The sequence below is a fragment of the Neophocaena asiaeorientalis genome, unplaced genomic scaffold, assembly GCF_003031525.2.
Source record: "Neophocaena asiaeorientalis asiaeorientalis breed wild unplaced genomic scaffold, Neophocaena_asiaeorientalis_V1.1 scaffold648, whole genome shotgun sequence".
Classification (NCBI taxonomy): Eukaryota; Metazoa; Chordata; class Mammalia; order Artiodactyla; family Phocoenidae; genus Neophocaena; species Neophocaena asiaeorientalis.
The window spans coordinates 3658960-3676843 of NW_020172781.1; the positions used below are offsets into that span (position 1 = coordinate 3658960).

Here is a 17884-nt window from a genome sequence, read left to right on the forward strand (position 1 = left end):
ATTACGGCAATTCAAGTGGGAGAAGTTTTTCCCCTGCTTTCTGCAGGAAAGGAGGAGGAGGTACTGTGGAACGGGACTGCAATTGTTTAGGTTTGTATTTATATGAACAGACTGAGAATGTTCCTGTAATACATCTTTTTTCTACCTCCTTTTCCTCTTTTGTGACCTGGCTATATTTGAAGCCCAACAGGTGTTTGGCTTTCAAAGCTGCATCAATCTTGTCGATTTTAGCTCTACTTCCAGTCTCCAGCTGCCTTCAGGCCACAAACAGCTGGACAATGGGAGTTCTAATTTCATCAGGCCCATATCTATTGCCAGGAAGTGACAGCTTTTAACTTTTCTTTCTTGATTCAGATATGAGAATCACATTGCCACTGAGAGAGGACTGGGTTGATGACCTATGAAGGTTTTTTTAGTGCCTGCTCCTTGTTAATTTCAGAGGCGCCAGCTGGCTGAAAACAAAACTTAAAAGTTTTTCTAAGGTTTAGCATTTTATCAATCGTTCTTAGGTGCTGTTCTTTGAGACAGGTGTATATAGAGTGCTGTATCTGGAAGCTTTTCAGGGACAAGGGCACAATCTTGTGAGTGAAGGTCGTGACTCACGTGAAGGGGTAAATGACCCCTTCCGTGCTGGGGCGAGAGGCAGCATATCTGAAGACTTTTCAAATAGCCTTGAACTAAGGTCTCTGCAATTCAACTGCCAGCCAACTCACAGGTTGATTTCTGCAATTTCTTACCAACCCTCCCCCACCCCCCAAAAAAACCCTTAAGTTTCATCTGCACTGAAAATATTTATGGTCTCATTTTTTTTTTTATGGTCTCATTTTAACATCAAAGAGTGGACTGTATTAAGGAGACAAGAGCTCTGTCCAGCTCTTCTGAGTACTGGAGGGGGTTTGGCTAGACAAATAGTTATCAAACTTTTTTTTTTGGCTATAAGATCCTGACTTCAAACGTATCCTGACAAAGCAGCTCTCTTTGTAAGACGTGAAATCAGGTACATTTATTCTTCAACAAGGATTTGTCAAGTTTCCTTCATGACAGGCACTGAGGACACAATAGTGGCTTTTGGTAGAAGAGGACTGAATGAATAACGATGAAAGTGTATTTCTTTCACCTCCCTCAAGAAAAAAATGACAAAACCCATGAAAATTGTAAACTCTTTTAGTGTTTCAGGGCACAATTCTAGTTGTGATCCTTAGCCCTCTAATTTGGGCCTTGGCTTTTGGCCCCAGACTTAGTCCTAGGCTGAAAGATGGACTTGGGTACAGCTAGGAGGTTTTCTGGTTCAAATCATCATTGGGCTCTAATGATTCATTATCCCTCTGGAAGGCAGCACTGGCAGAGAAGCCACAGATACACTTCAAAACTGAGTTTCAGTGCTGGTTTTCCTTAACCACATACTACAGAGCTAAGAAAAATTAGTAGGAGTTAAGCAAAAAGTACAGACCAAATACCTCTGGGAGAAGGCCTGAAGCAGCCCCAAAGGAAAGCTGCAATAAAGTGACAGAAGCTTGTTTCTTTCACTCTGAGACTGGTCACATCGTAACATGAGTCCAAGGCGCACAGCCTTAAGAGGAGATGTTGTGCTGGTCTCACTAACCACATTATCCTTCGGCTCCAGCCTTTTGACAGGATGTGACTGGTTCATACTCCAGGATCTTAAAGGAGTTACAGTTTGAAGCCAGAATGAATGGCTACAATGCCTGATGTTAGATTTTCATAAGTCACCTTCTGAAAACCTGCATCTTCTATCATCTCCTTGAACTCCTCCTAAAACACAAAGAAGGATACAGCAAAAATCGCCTGGATTTCAACTGTAGGGCCTTTGTTGTAAGCTATAGAAGTTTTTTACCTGAGATGGGAACTGTCGGATACTTTCTACAAGGTATTGATAGGACTTCCAATCTCCTGCAATGACCTCTCCCAGGACAGGAATGACCTGGAAGCTATATACATCATAGAGCCTTAACAAAAAGGCAAAAGATTAAGATTAGAACATGACCATTAATAAGCAAGAAGGTCTAAGCCTGGGATTATAAACTCAAATGCCTATAAGGGTCAAGCAAGTACCTGAAATAAGTAAAGTGGGCCAGGTGTAGAAGCCTAGGGAGTAGTGAGGGTGTGGTGACAGGCACAGTTAAGAAGTACCAGAAAAGTGGAGAAAGGGCAGTTACTACTCAGCTCTGACTATTGCTATGTGGGAATATGGGCTTAACCAGGGTTGCCATATATCTGATTTCTCAAGTGAAGCTGGAAATCTAGATTTTTATGTAAAATTTCCTGATTTTAAAATATGGACATCTAAGTCAATTTTTAAAATACCATGAGTCAAACAAAATACATACGTGGGCCCACTTGAGTCTCTGGTTACTGGTTTGAGACCCTTCTGGCCTAGGTGTTGTCATTCAGACCTCAGAGGTGGCACTGTCCCTCAGGGACTCTGGGACACTGAACTATGAGGTTCATGCTTGTAGCTTACTGGCTATTTTCTTTCCACTTTGGGATGGGAAACCCTTGGCTAGATGATGAAAATCAAGCCCTGTTAACAATACCAACCTGGATACTAGCGGATTGTTTACTTGGCTGAACTCCAGACAGAGAAACCGTCCTCCTGGCTTCAGGACCCGATGGGCTTCCTGGAGCGCCTGAGCAAGACAGGACCAACAGAACACACTCGTCAGCAGCCCTCATTCAGCTCTGGGAGGCTGAGCCGGCGTCAGCTTCTAAGGGCATTATAAAAGTGATTTCCCACAGATCCCGTGTTCACTCTCAGCTGGGAAGCTGTAACAGCAGAAATAGGCATTCTGCTGCCCGTGACTAGAGAAGGTTACTTGGAGTAATCTAAACGGACTCAGATTGGTACAACCCCCCACAGGCGGCAATTTTTGAATTACTTCTCAAAATCACAATGGATATTCCTTTTTGATCCAGCAATTTTACTTCAAATAATCTATCTTACAGAAATGTTTCTATTGTGGAAACGACATGGGTTATTCATTATGGCACGATTTGAACAGCACCAAGATTAGAAGCATCTTAAGCATTAATGAGAGACTGGCTAAATTATGGAATATATACACAAAGGGAATCTATGCAGCTATTAAAAAAAGGAAGAGCCAGTGTTCTTTATGTGCTGACATCCAAAATATTAAGGGAAAAAAAAGCAATGGGCAAAATGTTTCATATGCTAATATTTGTATAAAAAAAGAAAGAAAATAAATATACTTAATATGCACAAGACATCATTGCAAAGCTACATTAAGAAACTGGTGACTGCAGGGGGAGGAGGCACTGAATGGTTGGGACACAAGGTGAAGACTTTTACTGATATATCCGTTTGTGCCTTTTGAACTTTGAATCTACTAAAATTTATTATTTTTTTTTTAATTTAAAAGGAATAATAAACTGGCTACAGACATAGGACAGGTCATAAAAATGAAGCTAAAGTACACCATAAAGGATGTCCCACCCAAAGCAGGCAACTAGGAAACTGGGGTCCACATTACAGAAATGAAATGGGGTGCCTTGCTTACCATCTTCAAATGTTTGGACAGAATGTTCAAGCAGAAATAAAGAAGAGCTGCATCAGATTAAGAGTGAACATTCCCTTCTTCCTACAGAGGAACCATGAATCTAGCTACCTTCTGCCAAAATAGGGTTTGAGTGCCTTTTTCTCTGTCAGCCTTGGAAATCCCTCTGATCTGCAGTGTCAGAGTCAGGTGGCTTCACAAGCAAGAGGAAGCAGATGAAATGAGAGAGCAAGACTGACAGTCTCAAAAATGTAAATACCGGGATTTCTCTGGTGGTCCAGTGGTTAAGAATCCACCTTCCAATGCAGGGGACGCGGGTTTGATCCCTGGTTGGGGAACTAAGATCCCATATGCCACAGGGCAACTAAGACCACGCACTCTAGAGCCCGCGCGCCACAACTAGAGAGAAGCCCGTCGCCGCAACTAAGACCTGATGCGGCCAAATAAATAAATTTTTTTTTAAAAGATGTAAATACCAACCCAAGCAATAAAGCCTTCTGTGGGGATCTGCTCTGTGTTTTTTTTTTCAATTTTGTGGGCAGGAAAATTGGCAATTTAAAGGATTAAGATCTCTAAGCCTGAAACATTCAACTCAGGAGCTGAGCCCAGAGAAGAATCTCTCCCTTTCCTCATTCACCGTGGAGCCACTCCAGGAGAACTAATATCCTGAGTCACACAAGCGGATGCAGCCATTCATTACCCGATCAATGTGTGTGACATTCCGGATCCCAAAGGCAATGGTGTAAACATCAAATTTGTCATCATCAAAGGGCAGTTCTTCAGCGTCTCCCAATACCCAAGCAAGTCCTGAAAGAGAAAAGCAGTTGTGGCCTCAGTCTGGACAACTGTCTGCTCTGCACCCAGTGAACTGTCAAACCTGAGGAGGGGGTCGTGGGAAACCCTGAATTTTCAGTAGGCCGGACAGAACTGTGGGTACCGTGGACACCCTGTTTGTGGCTGGCTTGTGAAGTGGGGGCAGTCTTGTGGCAATTAGCCCTTAAACCTGTGGAATCTGACGCTAACTCTGGGTAATTAGTGTCAGAACTGAACTGAATTGTTGGACATATGGTTGACATTGGAGAACTGGAGAGCTGTTTGGTGCTGGGCAAACATCACACGTGTGGTATCTGAAGTGGTGTCAGAAAATACACACCTGCCTTCTCCAGTGGATTCCTGGCCACCGTCTTCACGGTGTCCTCCAGTCCTGAGAATGTGAAGCCGGCGCCCTTGAAGTTTAGCAGGAAGTCCCCCCAAGGTTCTCAGAGTAGACATTGGTTACTTAGTTATTCCTTACCCTTAAGCAATTTTTATCCAACTAGGTGTTTTGTGTAAAGCACTGTGGTTGAGAGCCCAGGTCCTGGGGTTGCCTGTGTTCTAATTTCAGCTTCCCCATTTACTAGCCATATAATCTTTAATAAACTACTTTGTTTCCTCATCTGTAAAATGGAGTCAATAATAGTACCTACTTCAGACAGTCATTGGAAGTATTCTAAGTACGTAATTTAGTATAATTATATTGGTTCTACTGGAGTCATAGAGAAGCAAAGTGTCTTGACTGCAAGTCTGGTCATGAATTCAGAAAACACCCAAGGGAGCTCCCCATCAGGGTAGCTATGTCCTCTGAGGATCCTGATTTGGCTTTAATATTAATCAACTTGCAGTGAATCAGACATAAAGTATGATATAGGGACTTCCCTGGTGGTGTAGTGGTTAAGAATCTGCCTGCCAATGCAGGGGACAAGGTTCGAGCCCTGGTCTGGGAAGATCCCACATGCCACGGAGCCACTAAGCCTGTGCACCACAACTACTGAGCCTGTGCTCTAAAGCCCGTGAACCACAACTACTGAAGCCTGCGTGCCACAACTACTGAAGCCCGTGCGCCTAGAGCCCGTGTTCCACAACAAGAGAAACAACCGCAATGAGAAGCCCGTGCACTGCAATGAAGAGTAGCTGATGGTCGCCGCAAATAGAGAAAGCCCGCGCACAGCAACAAAGACCCAATGCAGCCATAAATAAATAAATAAATAAATACACTTAAAATAAAACAAAACACTTGGCTTCCTTAAGTAAATAAAATAAAAGCACTGTCACATTCGGTGTCTCAATGGAACTTAAAAAAAAAAAGTATGATATAGAAGGAAGGTACTATAGGGGAAGGTAAATGGAAATAACCCTCCTGGAAAACATGCCAGCAGTATTTAACAAGAGCCTTAGTGATAAGTATATCCTTTGACCCAGCTATTTGAATTTTAGGAGGAGGACATTAATGACATCATCATCAGAGCTACTGCTTGCTAAGCCCATGATGGCAGGGTCTGTGTTATCACTTTACATACATTATCTTCTCACATCCTCATACCGACTCTGAGACAGCCGTGCTATCATCTTCATGTTTCAGGTGAACAAAATTGAGTATCAGAAAGATTGAAGTAGCTTGCCTAAGGTCACACAGACAGATTAGAACTCAGTAAGTTTTATTCCAGAGCCTGTGTTTTTAACCGTTATGGGATAGTATCTCCTACTGTGAGAAGGGTTATTATTTTCTACATTTTATAGATAAGGTAATTGAGATCTAGAGAGCCTAAACACTTGTCCAAATATATAGTCAGTAAAAAGAAAATAATGATGCATGCAAAAATTTACAAATAAGGATGTCACAACACTGTGCTACGTGTAAAAACATCAGAAAAAAATGAAAGATCAACTAGTTACGTAAATTGGTTATGCAAATCATAAAACATCCATATGATGGAATATCATAAAAAATGATTTTAAGGAAATTTTTTTTGGGGCTGCACCATGTGGCTTGTGGGATATTAGTTCCTTGACCATGGATCGAACCTGAGCCCTCAGCAGTTAGAGTGTGGAGTCCTAATCACTGGACCGCCAGGGAATTCCCAGGAGTTTTTAATAACATGGGAAAATCTCATGATACAATGCTGAATTAAATAAAGCAGGATACTAAATTATATACATAAGATGTTCTCAATTTTATACAAAGAAAATGATTAGGAAAAAGCTAGGAAGGAAATATATTGAGGGTCATCTCTGGATGCTGAAACTCTGGTTAATATTTACTTCTTAATACCTTTTCAAATTTTTGATTTCTAATATCCAAAATTTTCCCAAATATATCACTTTTATAAACCATCAAATAATCTTTTTAAGGTTCCTGCCCTCCAAGCTTCCATTTTGGGAGGAAGTGCTACATGTAAGTAAAACACATAATAGTACTACACACAAAAATGCCTTTACACATTAATTTTTTAAACTATTAAATCATTTCTAGGATCTTCCTACTTAGTTTCAAATTTTTTTGCATGATATTTTTTGCAAAGGCATTATTATTGGAGATTGATAAAGCAAGGAGGAAAGATAAAACCATGCTACGCAGCATGTAATGATTCCTACGCAGGTGGATTTCTTGGCTGTTAGGAGAGCCTGAAGGGCACGCTGTGCTGTGGAAGGGATGATTCAAGAGGTGGAACGTTACCCATCATTTCCATCTTTGTTCTCCAGTTTTCGTGGCTAAGCACCAGAGAGAAGGGAAACACGTTTCTCAGTAGGAGTAAGAACACGGTGCCTTTGTCTAGAAACACTAGTGACTGTTAGCCTTCTGATCAGTGTTGATGGTTAACAAAAGAGCCCTTCATTTGGGGGGCCAAGTGGGCTGCAGTTCGTCTAGGCAGCTCATTCTGCGGGTGGGAGAAGGAGGAGGAAGCAGAATTGAGCTAAAATAACCATAGACACTCATGGTGGGGGTGGGGGAGGGGAGAAGTGCTGACAGGGACCCAAGGGACTTGGCTTCCTTTGCTGTGCACCGCTGCCTCTCACGGGGGCTGCCTGCAGTGCTCGGCCAGCGTGGAAGAGGGCAGTGCAGCGGCTCTGAAGAGCTGGGTAAACATGCTGCAGCTGCCAGATCAGTACTTCTACTGGGGCATAAAACTGGGGGCAAAAGTATTTCAAAATATGAAAACAAACAGAAAGCCAAATGCAAAATGTATATCTTTAAGCTAGAGCAGAAACTGTCTATTTGGAGGCTGCAACAGGTTCCTGGAGATACCCAGGCATTCTCCCATTGGCCGTTGAGAGTACTGTGCTGGGGAAATTTGAGGAGTACCATTTACGGGTGATTCTTCAACTGCATCAGTTGGGCCCTCTGAGAAACCCATGATGAAATAGAGGTAGGAGGGTAAAAGGGTTTTTTTCTTTTTTGGGGGCAGGGGGTGAGAGGAGACACCTGGGAAAAATAAAAAGGAGAGGAAGCAAGGCTGTGTGGGAAAAGCCGTTAGACCTACAATGGAATATTACTCAGCCATAAAAAGAAACGAAATTGAGTTATTTGCAGTGAGGTGGATGGACCTAGAGTCTGTCACACAGAGTGAAGTAAGTCAGAAAGAGAAAAACAAATGCCGTATGCTAACGCATGTATTTGGAATAAAAAAAAAAAAAAAAGGTACTGATGAACCTAGTGGCAGGGCAGGAATAAAGACACAAGACGTAGAGAATGGACTTGAGGACACAGGGGGTGAGGGGCGAAGTGAGAGTAGCATTGACATACATATACACAACCAAATGTAAGAGAGATAGCTAGTGGGAAGCAGCAGCATAGCACAGGGAGGTCAGCTCGGTGCCTTGCGATGACCTAGAGGGGTGGGATAAGGAGGGTGGGAGGGAGCCTCAAGAGGGAATATGTGGATGTATATGTGCATATGGCTGATTCACTTTGTTGTAGAATAGAAATTAACATAATATTGTGAAGCAATTATATTCCAATAAAGATGTATTAAAAAAATAAATAAATCAATCACAACCCCGCCCGCCCCCACCCCCGCTCCCCCAAAAAACAAAGCCATTAGACCTGGATGAAGATCTGAGAAAGTCTCAGCCCACCCAGTGGCAGGGGTGGGGTGGAGGTGCTCTGGAGCAAAGACTGCCTGTAAAAAGAGCCCCACGTGGGAAATGTCCAGGCCCCAGGAGCCCTGGTTTGAAAGCTGAAGCAGAGCTTAGTTTTGGGAGGGGGATGAAATGGCTCAAGAACAGGGCATGGGGGTCACTGGGGAGCTGCTGGGAATTAAAAGCCAAACTTGTCTCAGTGTCCAAGAGCTGAGATCCAAAGAGTCAGCCCCCATTCCGGATCTGCCATTTAAATTGTGTTAGCTGAAGCAGATACTTAACCTCTTTGGGTTTGGGTTATCTCCCCTGTCACATGTGGCTGATAATCTAACTCCCTGGGTTGCTGAAATAATGTACATAACAGCACACATGCTGGACGCAGCCACACAAATTATCTTCCACTCCTACCTATCGGTAAGTTTTGTGAAACCTGGAAAGAAAGCACTTCAGCACTGTACATATTCCATCTTATTTTATAAACATATAAACATCTCCTCTGGGTCCACTTTCTGCAGGACTTACCAGCTTTGTATCCTTGAGCACGGGCTTTCTGTTTTCCAATCTTTAGCATCTCCTTGTTGATATCGCAGACCATGACATGAGAACCGCCCAAAGAATCCTCTTCATTCTGGTACTTTTTGGCAATTTCTTCCCAGGATAAATTTTGTTGGGCCCTTAATTGCCTCTTCTCCTTTCTCTGATGCTGTGCCTGAACATAATTAAGGAACCGGAATGCGATGTCACCTGTGGGAAGCCAACAGGAGGAAAGATCAAGCAAAGACAAACACCCAGCATTTCTTAAACCCAAAAGGAGCAACAAAGGTACAGGGATTGAGGAGTGTATGAAAATTGAAGTTTGTACTCATCTCAACAGTAACTATTTTTAAAATTTTATTTATTTTATTTATTTATTTTTGGCTGCGTTGGGCCTTCCTGGCTGTGCGCCGGCTTTCTCTAGTTGTGGCGAACGGGAGCTACTCTTCACTGTGGTGCACAGGCTTCTCATTGTGGTGGCTTCTCTTGTTGCGGAGCACGGGCTCTAGGTGTGCGGGCTTCAGTAGTTGTGGCTCGTGGGCTCTAGAACGCAGGCTCAGTAGCTGTGGCGCACGGGCTTAGTTGTTCCATGGCACGTGGGATCTTCGGGGACCAGGGCTTGAACCCGTGTCCCCTGCATTGGCAGGCGGATTCTTAACCACTGCGCCACCAGGGAAGCCCAGTAACTTTTCTTTTAACAGTAAATTTCTAATGTCTAAGATTCTTTAAAAAACCTGGACTTCCCTGGTGGCTCAGTGGTTAAGAATCCGCCTGCCAATGCAGGGGACACGGGTTCAAGCCCTGGTCCCCGAAGATCCCACGTGCCATGGAACAACTAAGCCCGTGCGCCACAGCTACTGAGGCCATGTGCCACAACTACTGAAGCCCGTGCTCCACAACAAGAGAAGCCACCGCAGTGAGAAGCCCGTGCACCACAACGAAGAGTAGCCCCCACTTGCCTCAACTAGAGAAAGCCTGCGCGCAGCAATGAAGGCCCAAAGCAGCCAAAAATTAATTAATTAATTAATTTAAAAAAAAAACCTCGGGCTTCCCTGGTGGTGCAGTGGTTGGGGGTCCGCCTGCTGATGCAGGGGACACGGGTTTGTGCCCCGGTCTGGGAAGATCCCACATGCTGCGGAGCGGCTGGTCCCGTGAGCCATGGCTGCTGAGCCTGCGCGTCCGGAGCCTGTGCTCCGCAACGGGAGAGGCCACAGCAGTGAGAGGGCTGCGTACCACAAAAAAAAAAAAACCTTTAAAAAATTGCATATGTAATGCATGGACATATTTTTACTATAAGACTCAATACCTAAACATGTAGAATAAAACATGAAAGTTGCATTCTCTGTCCACACTCTCCAGACATAACAAGTGTTAAGAGCTTAGTGTGCAGCCTTCTAGTCTTTTTCTAATAATTTTTATGACAGTAACATAAAGGTACAGTCACAAGCAACAGTTCCCTGCCACACCACTTCCTACTGTGGGTTCAGTTCCCCACAGACCATCCTTCCCAACTCCTTTAACTGTTTATTCTGTTGGTTACAGCTACTTCTTTACTTACCAGCTACTTCTTTACTCACCCCCATCTCTGCTTGCTTTTATCCTCCCAATATATTTTATCACTTTTCATAATTCCTCACAGATACCTTTGTAGCCTAGAGTAATAAACTAATCAATATTTTATTTTTTTAATTTAATTTTTTCATTGAAGTATAGTTGATTTACAATGTTTCAGGTGTACAGCAAAGTGGTTCAGTTTTACATATATATACATTTTTTTTTCTTTTTCAGATTCTTTTCCATTATAGGTTATTACAAGATATTGAATACAGTTCCCTGTGCTATACAGTAGGTCCTTGTTGTTTATTTTATATATAGTAGTATACATCTGTTAATCCCAATTCCAAATTTATCCCTCCACCCCAGTATTTTATTTCTTATTCCACCAACTACAGACAGTATCTCTTGACTCCCTTCAGTGTTCCATCATATATATATATTTTTTTTTATTCTGTCAAGCCTGATAACATTTTATTTGTTCTATAGCTATGTCTTCTGTGCTTTGTTGATGGTTTGAGTCTAAAAGCTGAAAATCAAGTGTGTACATTATTGTGACCAGGTAAATATTGTTCGGGCAAAGCCAGTGCTTTCCGGGATCACATTTCCCTTTTTATAATGCGGTTTCCTTGTCTTTGTTTTTTTCTTACACTGTAAGAAATATATCCTTAAGTTTTTCCATTTTCTCCATCCAATTCGGTATTCTCTAGTCACTTTCCTATATATTTAAATATAATTATATGTACTCATATAAAACAACTTAAAAACATAAATGGGGATCATATTATATGCATTGTATACAACTTTTCTTTTTCTTCCCACTTAATATGTCCTTGAGGCCATTCCATTGGTATTTATAGGCTTTCCTCGTTCTTTTAAATAGCTACCTAATATTTTATAGTATTGATATATCTTAATTTAAAGCCATTTCTTTTTTTTTTTTTTCTATACACGGGCCTCTCACTGTTGTGGCCTCTCCCGTTGCGGAGCACAGGCTCTGGACGCCCAGGCTCAGTGGCCATGGCTCACGGGCCCAGCCGCTCTGTGGCATGTGGGATCTTCCCGGACCGGGGCATGAACCCGTGTCCCCTGCATCGGCAGGCGGACTCTCAACCACTGCGCCACCAGGGAAGCCCAAAGCCATTTCTTTTAAAAAAAAAACATATTTATTTATTTATTTTTTGACTGTGTTGGGTCTTCGTTGCTGTGTGTGGGCTTTTCTCTTTAGTTGTGGCGAACGGGGTCTACTCTTCATTGCGGTGCACAGGCTTCTCATTGTGGTGGCTTCTCTTGTTGCGGAGCATGGGCTCTAGGCTTGCGGGCTTCACTAGTTGTGGCACATGGGCTCAGTAGTTGTGGCACGCAGGCTCAGTAGTTGTGGCTTGCGGGTTCTAGAGCGCAGGCTTAGTAGTTGTGGCGCACAGGCTTAGTTGCTCCACGGCATGTGGGATCTTCCCAGACCAGGGATCGAACCTGTGCCCCCTGCATTGGCAGGCAGATTCTTAATCACTGCGCCACCAGGGAAGTCCCTAAAGCCATTTCTTTATTGAGGTAGAAATAGGTTATTTCCAATTTTTCACTATGATTAAAAATTATGCAGTGAGCATATTTGTAGCTCTACTTTTTCAATGTCTATTAAATATATGGGATTACTTTTCAATTGCATTTTCTAAATGGGCAGTTGCCAGCATGTAGTAATGTTACTGGCTGGGGTACATTGGAGATGGAAGCAGCTCTGACTGACTCCCTTCTGTAGCTATCTCTCTGTGCAAGTTTTTGTTTTTGTTTTTGTTTTCAGACTAGATGTCTAGAATTGGAACTGTGGGATCCTAGACTGTAAGCATTTTAGATTTTGATAGATTCTGCTAAATTGTCCTCCACCTTACTGCCCTCTGTGCTTCCTTTTGGGTAGAGGGCCACACCAACAAAGCCACATATAAACATGTTTCAAACACGGACATTATTCTACTGTAATTTATTATTATACATTATCCTATTAGTATAGATTATGACATTATTACATTATATTACACATTATGACATTTTTCTCTCCAAATGCCTAGTGTGCACCAAATAACAAAGGGCCATGCACAAATAAATGAGCTTTTGGTATCTGGTATCATAGTAGATTAGGCAGAAAAGTCTGCCTAGAAAGCTTACATAACATGATAAAAGCTCTCCCCCTTCCCCACACCAAAGAAAGAGGGAAAGTGGGATAAAGGTTAAATAGAAGGTAAAACGGTTGTTTAGATGGGGAAATGCCACTGGAGTTAAAAATTGGTCGTTTTACTTTGTAATCCTCTGAATTTTAGAAAAGTGACAGGCACAAAGCTGATATTCTGTGCTTTTGACTGACATTCAGTTAAAAAGGAAAGAATAAATCTTTCTGAGAAGTGTACTGATTTTCAATTACTATTTTCAGGCTAATGGTAGGTGAGCTAGCTCATTCCAACAAGAGACACTAATTTTTTTAAACTATTTTATTTTTATTTTTTACTTATTTATTTATTTTGGCCACACTGCAAGGCTGCGGGGTCTCAGTTCCCCGACCAGGGATCTAACCTGTGCCCCCTGCAGCGGAAGTACAGAGTCTTAACCACTGGACCGCCAGGGAAGTCCCAAGAGACACTAATTTTTATAAAAGGAGCTTAGTGGTACCCCAGGATACAGAACTGTATGTTACCTGTGCCTCCAGCAACATCCAGCAGCTGGGTCCCCGGAAACGGGCGCATCTTCCAGAGCAGCAAATCCTTCCAAATACGGTGGATACCAAGACTCATCATATCATTCATCATATCATACTTCTTGGCCACACTTTCAAACACCTGATAGACTTGAGAGAAATACAACATGATTGGACTATTCATAAGATTAACCTGGAAAAGTCCTAAATGAAAGAGGAGAAAGCTTTCCCCCCCATGAAATTAACTGTCTGCAAGGTGGAGCCAAGTCATAATGCTTGATGCCCAAATCTTCACCTTAACATTACCACTTCTAAAAAAGGCTTAAATTACATCATGTAAGAAAGAAGTCAACCTCTTTTCTGTTATCTTAGTTTTACCTAGGGCCATTACCTTGTAATAATGTCATGCACATACTTAAGTACTAAATAGGATTCTGTTTTTCTTTTTTTTTTTTTTTTGCCACGCGTCTTGGCTTGCAGGATCTTAGTTCCCTGACCAGGGATAGAACCTGCGCCCTCAGCAGTGAAAGCGCTGTGTCCTAACCACTGGACCGTCAAGGAATTCCCCAGTTTCTGTTTCTTAGAGGAAGGGGCAGGGAGGGGGTTGGAATGTTTCTAATATTATTATAATAAAAGACAACAAAATCCATTAAAAGACACGACAAATGGATGGGAAGACCTCAGCTCATCTCTGCCAGCATCACTGAGAAAAACCTCATGTACAATTTGGTGAGCAGATGGATGGCAGGATGTGAATCAGGGCCAAGTCACACTGTAGAGGGTCCTCATGACCCAACATAGGATTAAGGCAGAATGTGGAATCTGGGCTAGCTGAAGAGTTAAGGAATTTATTATCCAATACACTTTAAAGTACAGGCTACATTTAACTTCTTTGCACCTCAATTTCTGCCCATGAGATGAGAGTATCCGCGCCAGCCCCCTACCTGCCTGCCGTAAGTCTGAATTAGGTAATGAAGGGGAGACACGTTAAGTTCCTCAGATAAAATGTGCTGCTTAGACCCAAAACATTACTGTCCTCTGCTGAATCAGCAGACTATAGAGCCCCCTCCTTTAACTCAATCTTGAATGTCTATTCTCAACCTTGGGCTCCTATAAGCTTGCTCTTTGCTTTTGAACATCTTTTGGGGTGCTTAGAGGGACACTAAGGCTCAACCCACTAAGTATAAGCCCTTCTTGCTTTATATGGTTCTAATATACAAGAATTTCAGTTACTGTGGTTTAGTTCAATAATGCCAGTCCTCTAGCAACATCATTCAAATCCAGTGGTATATTACCTGTGACTAATTCCATAAAGTACACATTTTGCTAGTAGTTCTTCAGTCCACAAATCATACATAAATAACAGATATGCATCATGACCAGAAGCCAATAATGTCACTTCTCTCACAGTTTGTAGCTGGTTGGTCACTATACATCAGTTATTCAGTTCACATGCAGACAGCAAAGCATGTAGTTGTGTTATCTTCTTATCTCAGCTGTAAATCTCTGGGGCATTTTACAGAACTAGATAACTGAAAGAGGAAACTGGCCAATGGAAATGAAAGTGCAACAAAATAATGAAAAGTGATAACCCTGGAAGTGAAATTTGAATACATCAGTGGAATTACAGGAGAAACTTGACCATGGGAATGTTGATACTGCTGCCCCTCGAGAGGTTTTAGATATGCAGCCAGAGGAACTTTGGGAAAATGAACTTATGGATATAAATGAGAATGTGGTTGTGATGAAAAGGTTGAAGATGTCCCAGAGGAAATGATGCCAGCAAAAAATTTCACATTAAAGGAATTCTTGGAGATATTTCATGACATTGAAAGTGAAAGGATAAAATGTTAGAAGCTGACTGAACCTTAGAAACAAGTTTGGCCGTTTGCTGAGGCATGGAGAAGGTGCTCACTCCCTACTGTAAATTATATGACAAAAAGGATGCAAACACTGTTTAAACTACTCGTGGTAAATTTTTTACAAAGGACTAAAACAACTTAATTCTCAATCTTTCTAATTTTTTATTAGATTTTAATTTAATTTAAAATTTTAAATTTAAACAATTAAAAATTCTAATTGTATTAATTAAATCTAATTTTAAATGACAGTGTGCTAAATAAATATCAACTTTACCATTTTTTCATTTCCTTATACATTTATAACTGACATTCAGAGAGCTTTTGATGTTTGATAATTTTTAAAGGTTCTGGAACAATCGCAATTTTCCCCATTGATCTTTAAGATCATTGTCATGATTTCAGCTTGCATGGACATTTTTACTGTCCTGCATCATTGTGCAAAGATTGCCTGTACTTCAGTCTTGGGTCCCAATCTGGAAGTCGTATTTAGCTTAGTGGGTAACTCTTCCCCCCGTCATTGTGTGAAATGTTGTTTGTACATTGTAAAGCACAATACAGAGGTTAAGCATTATTATTATTTTGGAAGCAACCCATGTGTATTCAAATTCCAGCTATGCCACTTATTAGCAGTTTATTCATCTATACAAACAGGATAAGAGTTCCTACCTCATACGCTTGTATTTATAAGAATTAATGTAAAAAAAAAAGAATTAATGTAAAATATTTTTAAAAGGTTTCAGGGCCTCAATAAAAGTTTGCTATCGTTTTACTTGGCTCCATTTATTTCACTCCACAATCAGTTATCAAGCTCCCAATGTGCATCAGGTGCTGAGGATACAGACGTGAATGAGCCACCATCCTAGCTTTCTGGGGATTCACAGTGAAATAAATGTTAATTTAAATTCAGTATTCAAAGAGTTACAAGGGCTTCCCTGGTGGCGCAGTGGTTGAGAGTCCGCCTGCCGATGCAGGGGACATGGGTTCATGCCCCGGTCCGGGAAGATCCCACATGCTGCAGAGCGGCTGGGCCCGTGAGCCATGGCCGCTGAGCCTGCGCGTCCAGAGCCTGTGCTCTGCAACGGGAGAGGCCACAACAGTGAGAGGCCCGCGTAGCACAAAAAACAAAACAAAACAATCAAAGAATTACAGTAGAGCTATGTATATTATTTAGTTAAGATTCAGGTGAGAGGTAATACAACGTGCTAGTCTATAAGAGGATGGAAATTCAGTTGTAGGCTCTTTCTCTTATTTCCTGGGTGAACATAGGCCAAGTTAAGGAACCTCTCAGAGTCTCACCTTATCCATCTGTAATATGGGCATAATACCTTCCCCATTACAAATGGTACAGTTGGAGTTTTAAAAAAGTTCTTTCCCTTTCCCATGCTTATGGTGAACACACAAAACTGCTCAACAATATCTAACATTTACTGAGCAATTATGAAGTGCCTGGCATTATTCAAAATTCTTCAGTGTATGAAGTAATCTAATGTTCACAAGAACTCTATGAAAAACGTTACTATTATTCCTATCGGGCAAATTTGGAAGCTGAGGCACACAGAAAATAGTTTCCTTCTTTCTTTGTATAAAAGATGGCCTATCCCTTTAGCAAGAGATTAAGAACGTGGGCTCTGTAGTCGGACCAAACTGGGGTGGAATACTAGTTCCACCACTCACTAGCTATGTTAAACTGGGCACGTTTTTGCTTAACTTTTAAGCCCCAATTTCCTCTCACGTAACATGGGATAGCAATATTCATCATCGGGAAGTTGAAATGAGAATGTAAACAAGGTCTGCACACCGCCTGGCACATCATAAACGCTCAACTGATGGGGTTTTGTGATAATTACTTAAAAAGAGGTAGCGTCTCAGTTTGGCAGGGTCAGGCTGGGGCTACTCCTTGGAGATCAGGACTGCAGAAGATAAAGAAGATAATGCATCAGAGCCGACAGGACGTTAAATCAACCCTTAATATGGGCGGAAGAAACTAGATCGCAGACGGTCAGATTCCCCCCCCTCCACCCTCTCACCCTTTTCACCTTTGCCCCCCTTCTCCTCTTCCGACACAGTCTCAAACCCGAAGTGCGTTTCGGTTGCCCGCTTCTCTTGGGACAAGGGCCGCGCACCCAGCGGGCCCCTGGGCCAGGAGCTACGAAGCCCGGGAAGCCTGCAGCCCGGCAACACCCGCGACCACCCACGGCAGCAGAAGCTCCATAAACCCCAGCTCCTGGGGGCCGCCATCTTGACAGTCGCGTGACCGCCGCCAGACAGGATGTCGCGTTGCCTCACTAGATGGCTGACGGCGGCCGGCCAGAGACATTATTAGCTGAAGGCGTCCTGAAACCTGATGTTAAGGAGTTCTGCAGGATCCCTGGGATTCTGAGGCTATTTAGTCTTTGAGTACTCGAAATCCCTTTCTCTTTCTCTCTCCAAATTGAATATAGAATTCACCAGGAATGAGCGGACCCTAGGGAGAACCCCCAATCACCTCTCAGAGGCCACATCTCTGCATCTTGCCAGCCTGTAGTACTAACTTCCAAGATATTGAGTAACTCTTGTTTCCTGGTGCAGAAGAGGGCAAACGGAGGTACAGTGTGGTAAAAGGCTAATATTACGGGTTCAATTCTCGCAATCCTTGGCGTGCATAAATAATCACTTGGCATGATCTTAAAGTGCACATTTCCGGGCCCCAAATACCAGAGATTTGGGATCAGTAAATCTGATATCTATTTGACCAAACTTCTCTGGTGATTTCTATGAGAGGGATTGGCAGACCAGTCTTGAGAAACATATGCTAGACTACTCTGAATAATAAACATAGGAAA

General features: G+C 42.3%; 1 protein-coding gene across 1 annotated transcript; it reads right to left on the reverse strand.

Annotated features, from left to right (window-relative positions):
• Positions 1 to 988: 988 nt before the first annotated feature.
• Positions 989 to 17341, reverse strand: COQ5 (coenzyme Q5, methyltransferase). Its single transcript, XM_024741582.1, has 7 exons — positions 17099 to 17341; positions 13201 to 13350; positions 8952 to 9173; positions 4234 to 4340; positions 2560 to 2648; positions 1856 to 1967; positions 989 to 1773 (listed from the first exon to the last, which is right to left on the reverse strand). The coding sequence occupies exons 1-7, from the start codon at positions 17298 to 17300 to the stop codon at positions 1672 to 1674; spliced, it is 984 nt and encodes a 327-aa protein (XP_024597350.1). The 5' UTR covers positions 17301 to 17341; the 3' UTR covers positions 989 to 1671.
• Between the last annotated feature and the right edge of the window lie 543 nt (positions 17342 to 17884).